The sequence below is a fragment of the Ailuropoda melanoleuca genome, chromosome 5, assembly GCF_002007445.2.
Source record: "Ailuropoda melanoleuca isolate Jingjing chromosome 5, ASM200744v2, whole genome shotgun sequence".
Lineage (NCBI taxonomy): Eukaryota > Metazoa > Chordata > Mammalia > Carnivora > Ursidae > Ailuropoda > Ailuropoda melanoleuca.
In genome coordinates, this window is record NC_048222.1 from 63314683 (window position 1) to 63332142 (window position 17460).

The window sequence follows — 17460 nt, forward strand, 5'->3', positions numbered from 1 at the left end:
GGTGGGGGGGCTGTACTGCGGGTGGAGGCGGCGGCGGCTACAGGAGTAGGTGCTCTCTCGAGGAGGGCAGCTCGGCAGCTCCCAGGGTGAAGTGTCGCTGGAACCTTAGAACAGGCCCTCTGAAGGACAGGCGGGAAAGGGGTTGAGACCCCCTCTGGGCCCCGGAGCAAGTAGAGTAAGAGCTCTTAGCAAAGACATTAAATAGGGGATCCTGGGTGGCTCAGTAGGTGAGGAAGTTCAGTTGGTTTCAGCGCAGGTCCTGGTCTCAGGATCATGAGACGGAGCCCCGCCTAGGGTTCCACGCTCAGTGTGGAGTCTGCTTAAGATTCTCTCTCTCCGGGGCGCCTGGGTGGCACAGCGGTTAAGCGTCTGCCTTCAGCTCAGGGCGTGATCCCGGCGTTATGGGATCGAGCCCCACGTCGGGCTCCTCCGCTATGAGCCTGCTTCTTCCTCTCCCACTCCCCCTGCTTGTGTTCCCTCTCTCGCTGGCTGTCTCTATCTCTGTCAAATAAATAAATAAAATCTTAAAAAAAAAAAAAAAAGATTCTCTCTCTCCTGCCCCTCCCCCACTCCTGCGTGCTCTCGCGTGCTTTCTCATAAATCTTTTTAAAAAGAAAAGAGAACAACTAAGTTGCAAATCACACAAGTAGACAGGATTCCCTAGATTTTCGTTTAAAATCCAGGACTTTTTTTTTTTTTTTTTAAATCACAGCAGGTCTCCTTGTTCTATAGGAGTCCCAGGAATTTAGAGCTGGCTGAGTTGGCAAACTGAGCTGAGAGGCAGAAAGGCCGGGATAACTGATGATGATGATGATGATAGGGAGGTGGGGGGGGGTACGGAGGGGCAGAGAGAGAATCTTAAGTAGGCTCCATGCCCAGGGCAGAACGTACGGTGGGGCTCACCTCCGGGCTGCACCTGAGTCTCCATCACAGGGCCCTGAGATCATGACCTGAGCCGAAATCAGGAACCCGACACCCAACTGACTGAGCCACCCAGGTGCTCCAGGCAGAGATAATTTAAATTAGTAGTTCTCCAAGTGTGGTTTCTGAACCAGTAGCATTAGCACCACCTAGGAAAGTTGTTAGAAATGCAAATTCTCAGCCTCTCTCCAACCTACTGAATCAGAAACTCGAGGGAAGACTCCTAGCCATCTGTGTTTTAATCAGTCCTCTGGGTGATTTCAGGCAGACAAGGAGGTTGTCCCAGCCAACCTAAGCCAGGCCTGCAGATTCCAGCTGATGACTCCCACCCCACCTGTCTGGCTCCTGGCTCCCACTTACAGGCTAGCAGCCCCTGTATTGTAATGCTAGTGTAGAGAGGGCCACACTGGTATTTGCACTGGGAGACAACAGTTTCCCATCAGTGTGCCCCTTCCTCCCCCCCATTTTGTAGCCAAACCCTCTATCACTTTCAATTTCCAGGTGGTGATGCCTCAGAGAATGACATCCTCGGGTTGATGGGGAAAAAGGGGTATACTTCATATAACCCAGTGGTGAACCCTACCGGCAGCCTCCAGCAGGTGTTGTTCCCTACCCACCCCCCTCCTCTCAGCCTGGCCTAGCCTTATTCCTCAATCCCTGAGCCCACTCCCATTTGAGCCACCAACTCTATGCTGTGAACTGTCTGGTTCTTGCACAGCCCAGGAATACTCAAGAGCTGGGCTGTCAGCTGGATGCCAGTATGGGGCATTCTGGGGCACTTGTCAGATATCTCCTGTGAATTCTCAAGCTCAATCTGTGAGCTCGAGGATCTCAGAAGAGGAAGTATACAGGCCTGACAGAAGTCCTTCAGGCCCTCCCCCCATCCCTTAAATGCCTGGTACTGCTCATTGTTCCAAAGTCCAGGGGTAGAATTAACCACGTAGCTGGAAAAGTATGTCTGTCCCCCACCCTCACCCTGCAATATCCATTCTTTTACTCATAATCATGGAGATCCATGGAGAAGTAGAGATCCGACTGCACCTCAATTGTAGTCATTGCCTTTTGAAAGACTGCCAATGGCAGGCAGAGCTCTGGTTAGCCAAATGCACGTGCCCAGAGGACATGGAGCTAGCTACAGATATCACTTGCATGGGTAAGTCCAGCTTTTGTCCAAGATCTGGACTCCGGGGGCCACGGGCTGGGAGGAGCAGTAGGGTACTGGGAAAGATGACTGGTGGTATGCCAGGCACCATTCCGGGTGTGGGGCAGGAGACTGGATATGCTTCAGTGTACGCTCTGCCTTGGAGGAACATGTAGAGTAGTGGTCTAGTATGGGAGGGGTGATAGCTACCTATCTATCTACCTACCTATTTATCTATCTAGATATGTATCTAGATCTACTTTTTTAAAGATTTTATTTATTTATTGGGGGGGTGGAGAATGCACATGAGAGACAGCAAGAGCAGGGAGGGAGGCAGAGGGAGGGGGAGAAAGAGACTCCTCGCTAAGCAGGGAGCCTGATCCAGGGCTCTGTCCCAGGACCCTGGGATCATGACCTGAACCAAAGGCAGGTGCTTAACTGACTGAGCCACCCAGGTGCCCAGATATGTATCTAGATTGTCATTGTGACCTCTACACTGAGCCTCCTTATGGTGTGTGGGGTCCTGATTCTGGGTAAGGAACATCCAGCAGGCATGGCTGATTCCAGGCTGCCTACCTCTTCACTGAGCTGTGTGTGGGGTCCCAGGGACAGACGTGGCTGATTTCAGGACCCCTGCTTCCAGCAGAGCAGTGGTGGGCTCCTCAGGGATTCCAAGAGTAAAAGCAGCTGCGGAGGCCCAGGGAAGACCTTTGCCTCAATGGGCATCTGGAGAGACGTCCTGGGTGGAGGGGTGGCAAAGGAGGGTGGGCCAGATGGGCAGGTAGAGAGTTCGCCCTTCTTTCTCAGTGAACCATAGAAGTGGCAGGGCCTGTGGGGGATGAGACTGCCAGGCCCGGAGCTTGAGCTTCTTAACCTCCACCATCAAGACAGCCCTCAGCCCTTACTACTGCCAGGTGGGGTTTGGCTGGGCCTGGCCCTGGCCTCTGCCCCCAGGGCTTACAGAATTTCCCCCAGCCAATGTCACTCTGCTCAGGAAAGTTCTCTTCTTCTGAGAACCCGTGCACTCTGAATCTCTCCCACTCCCATCCCACTCCCTGCTGTGGTGAATTATGGTTCCAGAAAGGATGTGGCCCCAAACCTCTGTGTGGAGGAGATAGAGGTCAGAGAAATTCCAAAATGCAGAGTAACTTGTCCAAGGTCAGCTGTCACCCCCAATTCTGGGATGGGGGGACCCTATGATTCCTTTGGAGCAAGGGTTGCCACTACCCAGGGCGTCTGCAAGGACGTAAGGAAAACCTCATCACAGACACCCTGAGCCCATACCTTCTCTCTCTTCTGCCCTGGTTCTGTGCCAGTCAACATCACCTCTGTAGGGCTTGTACTTGGAGAGATGCCACGATGCAGAAAGACCTGAGTCCTCAGATAGGGCCGCCTGACCATATAGGGGATGACGAGGTAAAAAGGAGGCACTGGAGCCTCTAGGACACTTACCTAGGCCCAGCCGACCACTCCCTTCCAACCTGTCTTCCTGCAGAGCCTTGGGCCACGGTGCCTTTGGAGAAGTCTATGAGGGATTGGTAATTGGCCTTCCTGGGGACCCTAGCCCCCTACAGGTGGCTGTCAAGGTGAGAGAGGTGGAACTTCTGGAACAGTTGCTGGAGTTACAGCCAACCCATTCTCCTGAAGTGTCTGGGGGAGCTCAGGAGCCCTCTTCCTCCCCAGACCCTGCCAGAACTCTGCTGGATTTCCTCGTGGAGGTGCTCATCATCAGGTGCACCTGGGGCCATGGACAGGGGTGGGAGGTGGGAGCAGAACTGCCTGCCGGAACAGCTTCTCTTCACCCTGGGGCTAGAGGTAGCGGGGCTAGGGATACAGAGCCTGTCTCTGGTGTTATGGAACCTAGAGCCTGGTTTCCCTCCCTGCTGGCAACTGGGGTATGTGCCTCCCACTCAGCAAGTTCAGCCATCAGAACATTGTGCGCTGTGTGGGGCTCAGCCTCCGGACTGCCCCTTGCCTAATTCTGCTCAAGTTGGTGTCTGGAGGGGGCATGAAGAGTTACCTGAGAAACAGCCTGCCACACTTGGTAAGACCCTTCTCCCAGCTTCCTGAGCCCATCTAAAGACCCTGTCCGGGGCCCCTGGGTGGCTCAGTTGGTTAAGCATCTACCTTCGGCTCAGGTCATGATCCCAGGGTCCTAGGATAGAGCCCTATGTAGGGCTCCCTGCTCAGTGGGGAGTGTGCTTCTCCCTCTGCCCCTTCCCCCCCAGCCACCTTGTGCTCTCTTTCTCTCTCTCTCAAATAAATAAAATATTTTAAAAAATTAAAATTAAAAAATAAAAACACTGTCCTTGTGTCCCCAAACAAGCAGGAACTAATGCACCCTCTGCCCTACCCAGGGCCAGCCATCACCTCTGGCCATGAGGGATGTGCTCCATCTGACCTAAGACATAGCCCAGGGCTGCCCCTCCCTGGAGGAAAATCACTTCATCCATTGGGAGTGATCCTGGCTCAGAGGGGGTGGGGGAGCAGCCCAACTCTCTCCCCAAGGAACAGCTCTTCCACGTCACTTTTATGGAAACAGATCAAGGCCAGGCCTTCTGAGTTCTAGCAGTGATTTTTGCCTGCAGGAACATTGCTGCCAGGAACTGCCCTCTGAGCTGTACTGGGCCCAGCCGAGTGGCCAAGATTGGGGACTGTGGGGTGGCAAGAGGTATCTATAGGTGTGGGGTCTGGGGAGGTGGGGAGGCTGCTGCTCCAAGGGCGTTTACCAGCACTCTGGTGGCACTTGATCAGCTAACTCATCACGCTGCTCCTCCCTCCTGCAGAGCCAGCTGTTACGGCAAGCGGGGCTGGGCTCTGGTGGGGGGAAGGTGGATGCCCCCAGAGGCCTTCTTGGAGGCCTCTTCACATCCCAGGCAGACTCTGGTGAATACACACACAACCCCCTCCCTGGTCTTGGGCCACCTCATGTGAGGGAAAGGGAAGGCTATGCCTGATAGGCTTCATTCAGTTTCCCCCACTCGTGATGCAGGTCTTTTGGGGTGCTGCTCTGGGAGATCTTCTCATTAGGCTTCTATGCCTAATTACGCCCTGCCCTGGGAGCACCAACCAGGATGTGCTGTACTTTGTCATTGGAGGGGGACAGATGGGTCCTCCCAGGGGCTGTGTGAGTATGGAGTGTTGTCCAGGGAGGAAGGTCCTTCACAGCCATGGGTGGGATGAACTCCTGCTTCGCCCCAGGTACCATATCATGACCCTGTGTTGGCAGCACCAGCCTGAACTCCGCCCTAGTTTTGCTGGCATCTTGGAACATCTTCCATACTGCATTCAGGTGTGCCCTCTGACCTGTCTTGACCATCTTGATCTTGAGGGTCAGGAGGGCAGCCATAGAACAATGTTGTGGTCCCCTGCTCTCCTTCCCCTCCCCATTACAGGACCCTAATGTGCTGAATTCACCCCTGCCAATGGAGCTGGGGCCACTCTGGAGCAGGAAGGAACTTCTGGGCTGGGAAGCAGGTCTTTGGAGGGCCTAAGATCCCCACAGTCCCAGGAACAGAATCTGGAGAGCTTAAAGAACTGGGGAGGGAGCCTCCTTGGCCCCTGGCTGCCCTCTAGTCTCAAAACCCCCAAATCCAAGGACTTCCAACCTCAGGGGGGATTCCAGAGGAATCCAAAGGAATCCCCCCTATGGCTCTTGGGCCCCAAGGGGCCCTGACGGTGAGGACTCAAGCACTGACAGTAGCAGTGGTTCCTCCCTGCCCTCCTCCACAGGCTTCTAGGGAGCTTGTTATTCCAGTAGCCTCTGTCCCCTGCAGTTCGTTCTGCATGTCTGGGCCTGTCTCAGGGCTGGCCTGGCACCACTGGACCCTCCATCCTGGAAACCAGCTCAGGCTTCCTGGAGAAGAGTTTGGCCACTCCCAGCCTTTGATCTTTGGGACCAGAGTTTGAAACTGCCTCCTGCGGGAAGCCTCTAGATTACCCGTTCCCCATGAGCATCCTTCATCTACAGATGCCTCCAATCCTACAGATGCCTCTAATAAAGAGCTCTTCTCATACCCTCCAGTGATCTGAGTGGACATTAGGGATGCCAAGGAAGTGAGAAAGGGATCAGAGGAGGGAGGGGTTGAGGCCTGAGTCACCAAAGCTGGTTTTTGAGTTTTATTGGGAAAGGCTGTCCATTGTAGTGTGGGAGGTTAGACCAATAGATCTAGTGCCTGCGAAATAAAATTCATTATTGGCCTCTCTAGAGAGATACGCAGCCCCCTCAGAAGAGCTGGGCTGAGGAAGGAGCCCATTGTCTCAGCCACCCCTCCCCCACCCCCACCCCCCGGTTAATTAGTGCCATCGGTTCTGGGAACTCTGGGTCTTGTATGGGGGACAGCCCCCAGCGCGTGCAGTGCGTTCCCATAGTGGTTGGCACCTGGCCCTGCAGAACCGTGTGAATGGCCCCGCACTGCGGGGTTTCAGTCTCTCCCCGGCATGCATGGCGGGGACGCAGCCGCAGGTCCATCTGTTAGAACCGGGGCCCAGCCTCATCTCTCGGCCAGGCTGGCCAGGATGCTAATGAGATTGTCCAGCCCCAGCAAATAGCCGTCCTCGCGGTTGCCCTCCTCCCAGGGCCGCCGGTGGTCCAGGGTCTGGCCGTCAGGGAGGGGCGTGGTCTTGCCGAAGTCGATGAGCCACACACCTGCGCGATGGCAGTGATCGTGCACGAAGAGTAGCGAGCTGCCAATCACCTGCCGAGCCCCACACGGTCAGGCCACAGCCCCTTCCTGGAAAAGCCCCCATCCTATTCCTGCTGTAGCCCTCACAGAGCCTACCCCTCTTACCTCGTGCCTCCTAAAGAACTCAGAGACCTCCAGGGTGTCCCGGATCTGCTGCAGACGGTTCAGATACCTCCTCTGGAGAGGACAGGAGGATAGAGGGCAGATAAACTAAATACTAATTGAACCTCTGCTAATACTAGGGGCCACGATGCGTGCTTGGCTTGGCAGATACCGTGGTGAGGAAGAAACAGGCCCCCCCAGGTGCAATAAATGCTACGATGGGGGCCACAGGCGAGGGCACCAGACTGGATGACCTAGGGGCACCCCTCGGTTTCAGGTTCCCCAACACCAGGATCCGGAGCTCACCAGCACTTCTGCATCCCCTTGCACAAACTCCTCGAAGACGCGAATCACCTGCTCCCGGCTTCGCGTGGTCTTAAAGTCGGTGCTGCAGGAGCCGTCGGCTTTCTGAAGGAAGTGGGACAGGAAGTGTCAGGGTCCCCGTGTCTCTCCTCTGCTCGAGGGGAGAGGATCGGGCCAGAGTAGCGGTACCTCCCAGGACGTTGGCTGCCAGGGACAGCGGGAAGGCCGCCAGAGAGGGCCTCGTGGTGGGGGTCAACAAGGAGAGCAGACACCGCCCAGTGGGGTAAGGGCAGAGGGAGGGCCAGCACGCTGCAAAGCGAAGCGGGCCTGGCCCACCTTGATGCCTTCGATGCGGAAGCCGAGCGTGGTGCTGGAGCTGATGCCTTCCCGCCACTGCATGTAGCGTGGCTTGGTGACTGCGCGCTGCGCGTGCTCCTCCTCGGTAGGTGCCGCAGGGTCTACAGCCAGCATCTTCTTGTACATGTCCTTCCGCAGCTTGGGCCGCTCGCGGGCTTTGGTCAGCTCCTCTTCCAGGTAAGTCCTGCAGAGGCGCGGGCCGCGGTGGGGCATAAGAGAACGCACACCTGGACCCTGCCTGGCGCGGCTCTGGGCACCCGGGAGAGCGCTCAGCCCCGCCCAGTGCCCCCGCGCGGACAGCCAGGGCACGTGTACCTGACGCCCATCTTGCAGTCAAGGACGCAGGGCCCATCGAAGCCGTCGAGCAGGTCCTGCAACTGCAAGTAGCTCTCGCCATCGCGCTCCACCACGCCGTGGAAAGCGGGCACGCAGCCGCGCAGCGCGTCCGGCCATGAGCCGCGCCAGGCAGTAGCGCTCCGGCTCCGAACTGCGCTTCAGGATCAGCCCGCTGGTGCCCGCCGCCTTGAAACTCCCTGCGGACTGGCACCAGTTAGCGCGGCCTGGGCCCTTCCTTCGCCGGGCACCCGCCCGCCACCCCCCACTCCCTGCGCCTGCCCTGTGCTCACCCGTGTGCCCAGCCAGCTGCACCCAGGCGTAGCGCTTCTTGAAAGGGCTCATGACGGGCAGATTCACCATGGTCCGGATCTTCTGCCAGTGGCTTTTCTGAAAGCGACAGGGTCCCGGCGTGCACGTTGCCGTCAGCAATGCATAGGCCCTCCCTCCTTTGGCACGGGGTCTCCTCCTGCCCCACCCCACCCCACCGCAAGCAGCTAGGGCCCCGTGGTTCCTTCACTCCCTCACTCACTCACTCAAGGAAAGTTTATTGTGAGTCTGTGTGGAGGATACGGAGACAGGCACAGTGTGATGACAGATACCCTGCTTCTCAGTCTCTCCTGGTACTTGTTCATTGGTATACATATTTTATGCTGCATAAATACACTTTTTCATCATCTTTCCCTTAGCTTCATTCATACTTGTAAGTCATTCATTTTGTTATTCAATTAATATATGCCAGGTACGGTGCCAAGTACTGGGGTATTGACTGGAGAACAGGATAGTGATTCAGTGGGACAAATAATTAAGTTAGTAGAATGCGTTAGGTAAGTGCTATGACAAGGGAAAATACAGGAGGCTCTCCATCGTGCTGAAAAGAGCCCTGGACTTAGTGTCAGAAGGCTCAGGTTTGCACCCCAGTTCTGCTGCTCCAGCTGTGTGGGTAGATTACTAAAGTGTTTGGTCAAGGATTCAGAACTTTCCTGAGCATGAGAATCACCTGATGGTCACCCATGTTAAAAAAATGCAGACACTCAGGTCTGCCTCAGGGAAATTCTGAGTAGGTCTGGGTGGAATCAAAAATTTGCATTTCTAACAATGCCTCAGGCGATTCTGGGGCCTGAGAAGCCTGTGAGTGTCAGTTTCTTCATCTGTAAAATGGGGAAATAATCACTCTTGCTGGGTTGTTATGAGTAGTAAATGAGGTTTGAGTGTGACAAGCTCCCGCCCCCCTACCCCTGGGACCCCATTCCTTGGTATGAAGCAAAGCTGGACAAATCTGGATTACTGTTTCAGTCACTTTGGACCATTGGTTACTCTCTTTTAGGGAGACAAACATGGAGACAAACCTTTGCAAAGGCCGAGGCCAGAGAGGCTAGCCTGGCAGGGCCTGGGGAAAGAATGACTTGGGGCTCCCCAAGACCCTCTTGCTATTCCTGGATGCCATATCATAAGTCCTCACCAGTTGGCTAGGGCCAGGCTACCCTTGGTCTTCTTAGTCTAGACCCAGAAACCTAAACTTTGAAAACGGGATGCAGAGCGGAGAGCCCGTCAGCTCAGATGAAACTGGGAGGGAAATGTAGACTTTGGTGTACCTCCTGCCTCACCAACATTGCTTCTGGCCTCCACCCAATCCTGAGAGCATCTCATACTTTGGACCTTTCCTTTTCCCACCCAAAACTCATCAGTCCTGTGTCCAACCTCTGAAGCACACAGGTTTGCTCATCCAAGCTATGTGTCTGCTGTCTCGCCCCCGGGGTGCTTGTCTAAGAGGAGTCAGATGTGTGTTGCAGGAGTTACAGGGCTCGAACTTAGAAATCCAGCCTCCCTGAAGTCGTTTGAGAGAGGGAGAACTGGCACAGCAGCCTAAGCAGGGCAAGGCTGCTGACCAGCAAGCCCCTTCCCGTGGGGAGGAGATGGGGGTTAGTGACAGAGCCCTGGAACCAGGTGGCTCTATCACTTTTTAGCTGAGCGAACCCAAGCGAGAATTTCATCTGTGTGAGCCTGTTTCCTCTGGGAGGATGTAGCTGCTGCCATAACACGAGCCACCATTTACTGACCGCCTACTGCCTGCCAGGCGCGTCTCCTCTTCCATCAGAAAGCATTGCTCCTGCTTTCCTACTGAAGTCCCTACATGGCACACTGGGGTGTGATCACATGTCCAACCCCCAGGGATCTGGGGGTGTAGCCAGAAGCAGCCCACTAGAAGCATGACATCTCTTTCAAAACTCCCTTTTTACTCTTTAAATACATACAAGGTTTGCATTCTGCTGCATAATAAATCCAAGTTTTATTATAAAACTCTCCCACCTCCAAATCCTCAAGTAAAATTCCAGGAAGATGTATGTGCCATGTGTATTCAGTGGCACCATCTTACACCCTCTTCTCCCACTCAGGATTTTCCGATCATGCACATGCATATCAAGTGCACGAGGCGGTGGGAGCATTACTGTCATTTTACAGAAGGAAGTCAAGGCTTAGAGGCGTTCATATCCCCTCACTCCCTGCCTCCAGCAGCCCAACCTCCTCCCTGTGTTCCAATTACCCCAGCAGTTTCCAAAATCCATGCTACCACCCCAGCTCCCTTTGGGGGGTCAAATGGGACCCTGTGTGAGAAAGAGCTTTGTAGGGGGCACCTGGTGGCTAGTCAGATAAGCATCTGACTCCTGATTTCAGCTCTGTCATGATCTCAGGGTCATGAGATCCAGCCCCTCTTCAGGCTCCCGCGCTGAGTGTGAAGCCTGCTTAGGATTCTCTCTCTCCTTTTCCCTCAGCCCCTCTCAGCTCTTGCTCTTCTTAAAATAATAAAATAAAATAAAATAAAATAAAATAAAATAAAATAAAATAAAATAAAATAAAATAAAATAAAATAAAATAGCTTTGTATAAGGTGAAGCAATTTGCAGCCACAAGATGGTGTGTCTGCTCTCTGGGGAAACACTGAGATCTGCCTGGGACCACTCTCTTCATGCAAAGGCATGGGTTTAATGGTATGGTTTCAGGCAGCTTTAGGGGCCCACTGGCAGAATTTTGGGGGCAGTGGGACCCGAATGGCCTTAGATGGTGTATCTAGTTCTGTAGCCACACCAGCAGAGGAGGGAGACAGCCTTGGGTGAGGTGAGATGGGAGAACTGCACCATCCTTTCTTCCGGAATCTTGAAAGAGCAGTGAGTGGAACTGGAAGGTGGGAAGTGGGCCCAGTGGAAGAGGATTTAGTCCCTGCAGTCCTGGGCTACTGCCACTTGATTGGTGCGTGACAACACAGCACTGACTTGTTTCCAAGCTGAGGTAAAATGGGGTCATCACCTACTCTCCTCACTCCAATTCTGTGAGGATCATATCAGCCAAGAACCAACAGCACCTACAGCTGGTTTTGGCCCTGCAGGTTACAAAGGGCTTTCATCTGAGCCCTCCCAGCCACCCCCTGAGGTTGGTAGAACAGGATTAACTCCCCTGCCAATGATGGATGGATGTGGTCAAACATGGAAGGAGTTTATGCAAGTATCAATGAACTCACCACCATCCATCTTAGGGAGCTACCTCCTCCAGGGAACATAATGCAGATAAAAATGCATGTATCCAAAAAGGCTCTTGAAGAGTCATTCTTCAGGGGTGGGTGGGGATTCTGGCATATGAACAACAGCAGGGAAGATATTTTTGAAGCAGGTAAGGCTTTTATTGTATGGACATCAGAAAGCAGATTTATTACGTCACAGAGTGAAATCTAGCTGGAAGGAGGGCCGAAGCCCCAACCTCTGGCCCAGCCTACTCCCCCACAGAAGTCTGGGAAACCAACTCACAGCCAAAGGACACCTGGGCATCTTGGGGCAAATAACCCAGGAGAGCTGAGTATGTGAAAGAGTCTTAGGAAGTCACAGGGGCCCCTTCTGATCCTCACCCCTGGAGCTGCACACAGAAGCATCTCTCTCTCTGGGAAGGGCAAGACACTAGCCTCAGAGGCTCCTTCATCCAAGCTCCATTTGGCAGGCCTGAGGACTCCTTCTTAAATCACACCAGATACTCAGTGTACCTTCCGCCAGAATGGACCCTAGTCTTTGCTACTCATTCCTATACCTCCTGACTCCCACTCCCTACCTCTAACCACTCAGTCTCAGGCAGAAGCCCTCTGGCAGCCCAACCCCCTCCTCATGTTCCCATTGCCCTATCAAACCAGCACTCCCTGTGGTGGTGGTGGTGGCGAGAGCAATCAGTTTAAATTTATAAAATGATTTGCGCTAAGGTATAAGTGACCCACGACTTCACCCTCCCAGGGGCATTTGCTTTTTAAAAAGGAAGTCTGTTAACCTAAATTCTGCACTATAATTAGTGAAAAGCGAAGTATGGGAGTTTTGGGTCCAGGACAGGATGGCATCGAGGTCTCCTTACCTATCCTGGAGCACTGAAAGAAGAGAACCAAGTGAACAGGAGCCAAACACCCTGTCTTCTGCTACAGAACACCCTAAAATTGTTTAAAGAGGCAGGCAAGGCCTAAGAATACAGTCATGCCAGTTGCTCTTGGGGGTAGGCCCCCAACTCCTCTCCTGATCTGTCTGGGTTTCCCTGCCCACAACTTTCTCCTCTACCAGAAGAGGGGCCCCAGGAGGGAGGCAGGTTGCCCAGTCCCAACTACTCTGGTGGGGGCGGGGAGCCCAGCTCCAGGCTCTGGCAGGATGTGTGGTGGTCCTAGGAGACCGAGCCTCTCCGTCTTGAGTGAAGCCAAGACACTCAAGACACCATGTGCCATGTGTAAGTACGTGCCAGGCAGAGGCAAGGTAGAGCCTTCGGGCCTGCGTCTTGCTCCGAGCTAATCCGTTATGTACCCAGGCCCGAGTGTAAAGGACTGGCCAGCGGGCAGCTGCAGAACCCTTCTCCCAGGCGCATCCTTCACGGCCCGCCGATGGCCTCCGCTTCCTGCCTGGGGAAGCCCTAAAGGCAGCCTGGGCGGGCGCTCTGTGCCGCTCCCGGACTCGCCGCGAGGCAAAGTCCGCGCCGGGCCCTTCCACGCGGACGCAGGCAGCCTCTGTCAACAGCTACGGGCTTATCTGCCGCCGCCGTGGCTGTTTGCCTTCGGGGAGGCCCCGGCGGGCTGGGGGTGGGGAAGGCCTGGGAGCCGCAGCCTTGGAGCTGGAAGGGCCCTCGGCGACCATCTGCTCCAGCTCCTGGCGGCGCCGGAAGACCGCGAACCTTGGGGAGGGAGAGACCGGCCGAAGACGCCCGGGCACAGCTGCGACTGGTCTCCGGAGCCTTGACCCCAGCCGGGCTGCTTACGTTGCAGGCAGGCTTGGGCCGCGGGACCTCCTCCAACTGGGGGCGGAAGAGGGAAGCGGGGGGCTGCGCTCCTGGTGTACTTTCTTCTGCACCCGCTTCTCGGCTTGTCAGAGACCTGACCAGGGCAGCGGTGCACCCAGGACAACTGCTCCGCATTTCGGGGGAGGTGGGGAAGAAGGAGTCCTCTCACTGCCCCACATTCCACCGCCCTGGAAATCCCTCGGTGGCACCCGCATCCCTGTAGGAGCCAGGGTTGTACTAGGAATGATCACGGAGCAGGGGTATCCTTATCTCCGGGGGAGGAGAGAGGGACTCCCCGCGCCCGACGCTTGACGGCGGCGTGTGTGTGCGTGTGTGCCTGCTCTATGAGACCTTTTCCCCTTGTGTCCCTTACAAATCACGCTGCCCTCTGGGTACTATAAGTCTCAGCGGGTAACTGAGTCACAGATCACTGGAAGTCCTTACAGGGTCTCCTGCGCCTCGTCCAATCCGAACGAGCCGCGAAGCCCGGGTTCAGCAGGCGGAGGCCGCGCCTCAGGGCTAGCCGCGCCGCAGGGCTCGCCGCGCCTCAGGGCTATCCGCACCGCGCCCAGGCCACCCCGGCGCGTCCGCAGCTCTCACCGCCCTTCTGGGCGGGCCCGGAGCCACCAGAGCCTGCGGGGCGCCCTTCACCTCTCCCTCCGCTCCAGGGACACTTGCATAACGTGGATCTAGAGCAACTCCTTCGCGTCGACCGCGGGTAGTTATTTAAAATATTTGGCCTTGGTTAAAAAGAGGGGACAAGATGGCTATCCCAGGCGCTGCACACCCCTAAGGGGCAGGCACTGGGAATGGCTTCGGTGCACCCTGACCCGGGTTATCCGAGGGTCAAACCTGGCCCCAGAACACCCAGGTTACAGAGGCGGCGATTAGCAGGAGGATCCCGCCCTTTCAGCCTCAGTTTACCTCCTCCCGGTTTAATTAGGAGCAGTAAACCGGGGGAGGGCTGCATTCCACTCCCTGCCGGAGCCACCAGCCCCGAGCCCCTCCCTTCTCTGCGTCCACGCCTCGTGCGGGCGCCGGGAGCAGACGGCGGCAGCTCCGGAGCAGAGCCTAGAGCGCCGCTCCACTCCCACTCAGGAGAGGGAAACCGTGGCAACGGCGGGGGTGGGGCCGCCGCGCGGGAGAGGGGGCGGGGAGAGAGGGAGACTCGTTCGCCCCTCTCCCTCCAAGAGTTTGCGGGGCAAGTCCAAGCGCCTCCGATCCCTCCGGCCCTACTCCCTAGCCGGCAAGTCACGATCTCCACCCCCGCCCCACCCGGCGCCCACGGCCGGTCGCAGACTCCTCCTCCCTCTCCTTCTTAGACGCCCTACGGCCGGGGCCGCGACCCGCGGGTAGAAGCCCGGAGAAAACTGCCAAGGCGGGAGGTCGGCCCGGGCCCTCCCTGCGACACCGATGCCCCAGCTAAGCAGTGAGGGTCAGACCCTCGGCGGAGGGAGCTGAGCGCGGGAGTCAGCCCTCTGCCAGCTCAGAGCTGGGTCCGCCGCGCGCAGCCCCCGCGCCCCGCGCTGGCCCCGCCCCCGCGGCCCATACCTGACCCACGTCCTCGCTGGCTTCCAGCTGCACGTTGCCGCGGCTCCGGCTCTCGCTGTCGCTCAGCAGATCGTCCTCCGAGTCCTCGGGCAGCGACGAGGAGCCAGTGGAGGAGAGCGACGAGGTGGAGAGGCGGCGCGGCTGCTGCAGGTGCGAGGAGCCCACGGCCGGGAGCCAGCCACCCTCCGGCTCCGGCGGCCCCGGGCTGGCAGGGGGTACGTCCGGCTCCTCGGCTGTCACAGTCAACTGCGGGATCACCGGGGCAGGGGGAGCCCGCGGAAGCCCGTTGGGGACCTGTCCCCCACGCCTCTTGGCCCCGCGGGCCCGGGGCTCCCCTGCGGCGGCGGCGGCAGCGACCGCCGCGCAGCGCGCCTCGAAGAGCAGGCGCAGCTCCCCGACACTCCGGCGCGGGGCCCGCTCCAGCCCCGGGCTGCAGGGACCCGCGCCTCCCGGCCGTGCCATGCTCGTCGGGCCCCCGGGCAGGGTCCATTTCCCCGCACGCGAGCCGCAGCAGAGCCCACCAGCCCGCGCCGCGGCGAGGACTGGAGACGCTCGGCGCCCCCGGCGCGAGACTGCCCCGAGGCGGAGCCTGCGCGGCCTGCCCGCCTGGGCCCCGCCTCGGCCGCGCCCCCCGCCCACTCCTTTCACTTTCAGAGAAAGCGCGGGCCTCCAAGGGCAGGTGCCCGGCCGGGAAGCTCCTTGTTGCTCCTCCAGGTGGCCGGGAAGCCCAGACCTCGTGGACACAAAGCCAGGGCCTGGCCCGCGCGGCCCCTCTGTGCCCGCCCTCGAGGAGACGGGAGGGGTCGCCCCGCCCCCGGGCCCTACAGTCTTGGAGATGGTTCTGCTCTCGCTCTCCCGCCCTGTCCCTCCCGCTCCTTTCCGCCTTCCATCCATCCTGGGCCAAGGCTTCCAGGTTTCCGGGCTTTCCTACGCGCCCGGGGCCCCTTCAGCACAGAATGCAAGGCCATCAGCTTCTCGATGAAGCCTCACCCCAGGGCGTGCGCCCTAGTGAGGACTCTGTCCGGGGAACAACCTGAGGCTTCTTCCCCCAAGCTCCCCACTTCCCAACGGGCAGAGAACAAGGTCAGGGGGCGGGGCCTTAATCTCTCCATTTGTCTTGGCGGAGTCCTGGGCAGCATCCCTTGGCCGCTGGCTGGCAGAGGGGCTGAGCCCTTCTTCCTCCTTTACCTATGGAATTGGGAGCTTGGAGTCTGCTGCGTGACCATAGCAAGTCACTTCACCTCCTCGAACTGCTGATTCTCCTCCGCAGGGCTGTTGTCCACCTCACAGGATTGCTACGAGAATACAATAAAATGAAAGATGTAAGATCTATAAAACGTTAGAATAGTTTTAGTGTGGGTGGTAGAAAGAGCCAGTCAGATTTGTCACACTCTATATGTGATCTTGGGCAGTCTCTTCCCTTTGTAAATTTAGGAACACCCCACCTGACCCGGAGCTGTGGCTGTGACAGGGGAAGAGAACCCTGATGCTGGTAATTCACACTGCGTTTTACTCATCAGTGGCATCGTGGTGCTAGGTCTTCAGCCACTTGACAAGTTAGTGGTCAGCTAACTGCAAGGCTGCTTTGAGTAGAACTTCATATTTCATAATATTTCTTGTCTTCCCCCAAATGCCACCGGTAAGGATCCCTCCTCAGGTGGCCGGTGCCTCAGGATTGTTGGGGAACCTGTGGCAGGATGCCCCAGAAGGATTGCCTCCAATACTGAGGGAGGACAAAAGGAGAAACTTTCCTGCCCTTGTCTGCCCCAGCCGGATTCAAGGATGGCCCAGGGGAGAGAAAAGGAGGGTTCAGAGAGAGAATAGGAAGCTTCAGCAGAGCAGAAAGGAGAAGATCCTGGGGGAATTGCTGAAGAAAGTCAGAGTGTGGGAGGATGAGTGGAGGGGAAGGAGGGAATGCGGGAGTGAAAGAAAGAAGGAAATACAGGAGTTGGAGTATTCAAGTCCTCGGGGAGAGGCTGGGAAATCACATGGTGACCTCCTCTGGGGCACAGGGGTCTAGAGGAGCCTCGGTGTGTGTGAGGGGTGTTCTCTCTCAGAGCTTGGTGGCCCAGAAGCACACATGTCTCCTGCACTCACCTCCCTCCCTCCCTCTTTGGGGGCTACCCTGGTCTTTGGTAGGACTGGGACTGCCCTCAGGGCAGGGGAGGGCTGGGGGCCAACCCAGGGTGGGGAGAGCCAGTGAGGATCTTCCAGAACTGGAAATGTGGGAGGGGAAATGAGAGGAGGGAAGATGTTTTGTGCACCTGTCAAAGTTTGTGTGCCAGTCAATGTCCGGACTATGTGGTAGGCACAAGCAAGGCAGGAGCTGGGTCTCTGTCCTGGCTGCCAAGAGAAAACTGAGGGGCAATTCCTTTTCTTCTTGTACCAGGCACTTGTCCTAAGGCCAGCAACCAAAGAAGAGCTCTTTGCCATCCCACCCAGGTGTCCCTCAGTGGAAAGGTAAGGGCAAACCTAGGAGTGGGTATTGAAATGAGAGCTCATTTCATAGACTTTTAGAGGGGAAAGACCTTTAGATGCATCCCATTCTCCTCAAAATACAGAAGTAACAAAGGAGTTAGATGGCTCAATCCCAGGAGGTTATGGTCTTTGCACAGGGCCACAGAGCAAGCTGGTGGAAAAGCCAGAGAGTGCCTTGGCTAGGTCCCTGAGTTCTATTCCTGTGCCATGCATACTTTCTTTTATTAGCATCTTGTAGTTCAGTGTCTCGTTCCTTATCCAATGAAGGTAGAGTCTGCCTCCACCTACCACAGGCAGAAGT

General features: G+C 56.7%; 2 protein-coding genes across 2 annotated transcripts in view; one reads left to right on the forward strand and one right to left on the reverse strand.

Moving 5' to 3' along the window:
* Positions 1-5738, forward strand: part of LTK (leukocyte receptor tyrosine kinase) — an 8203-nt gene extending 2465 nt beyond the window's left edge. The window contains 16 exon segments of the mRNA XM_034661714.1: positions 1933-2078; positions 2510-2609; positions 2883-2929; positions 2931-3053; positions 3555-3648; positions 3746-3761; positions 3764-3794; positions 3977-4106; positions 4420-4520; positions 4651-4743; positions 4849-4921; positions 5023-5097; positions 5100-5200; positions 5264-5354; positions 5458-5503; positions 5506-5738. Of these exon segments, the coding sequence (XP_034517605.1) occupies positions 1933-2078; positions 2510-2609; positions 2883-2929; positions 2931-3053; positions 3555-3648; positions 3746-3761; positions 3764-3794; positions 3977-4106; positions 4420-4520; positions 4651-4743; positions 4849-4921; positions 5023-5097; positions 5100-5200; positions 5264-5354; positions 5458-5503; positions 5506-5738 (1500 nt within the window).
* A 435-nt stretch (positions 5739-6173) lies between these two features.
* ITPKA (inositol-trisphosphate 3-kinase A) lies at positions 6174-15802 on the reverse strand. The gene is given in 8 exon segments (XM_034661134.1): positions 6174-6759; positions 6853-6924; positions 7156-7257; positions 7489-7693; positions 7825-7955; positions 7957-8042; positions 8136-8232; positions 14682-15802. Coding segments are annotated over 8 exon segments (1791 nt in total). The 5' UTR covers positions 15576-15802; the 3' UTR covers positions 6174-6555.
* Between the last annotated feature and the right edge of the window lie 1658 nt (positions 15803-17460).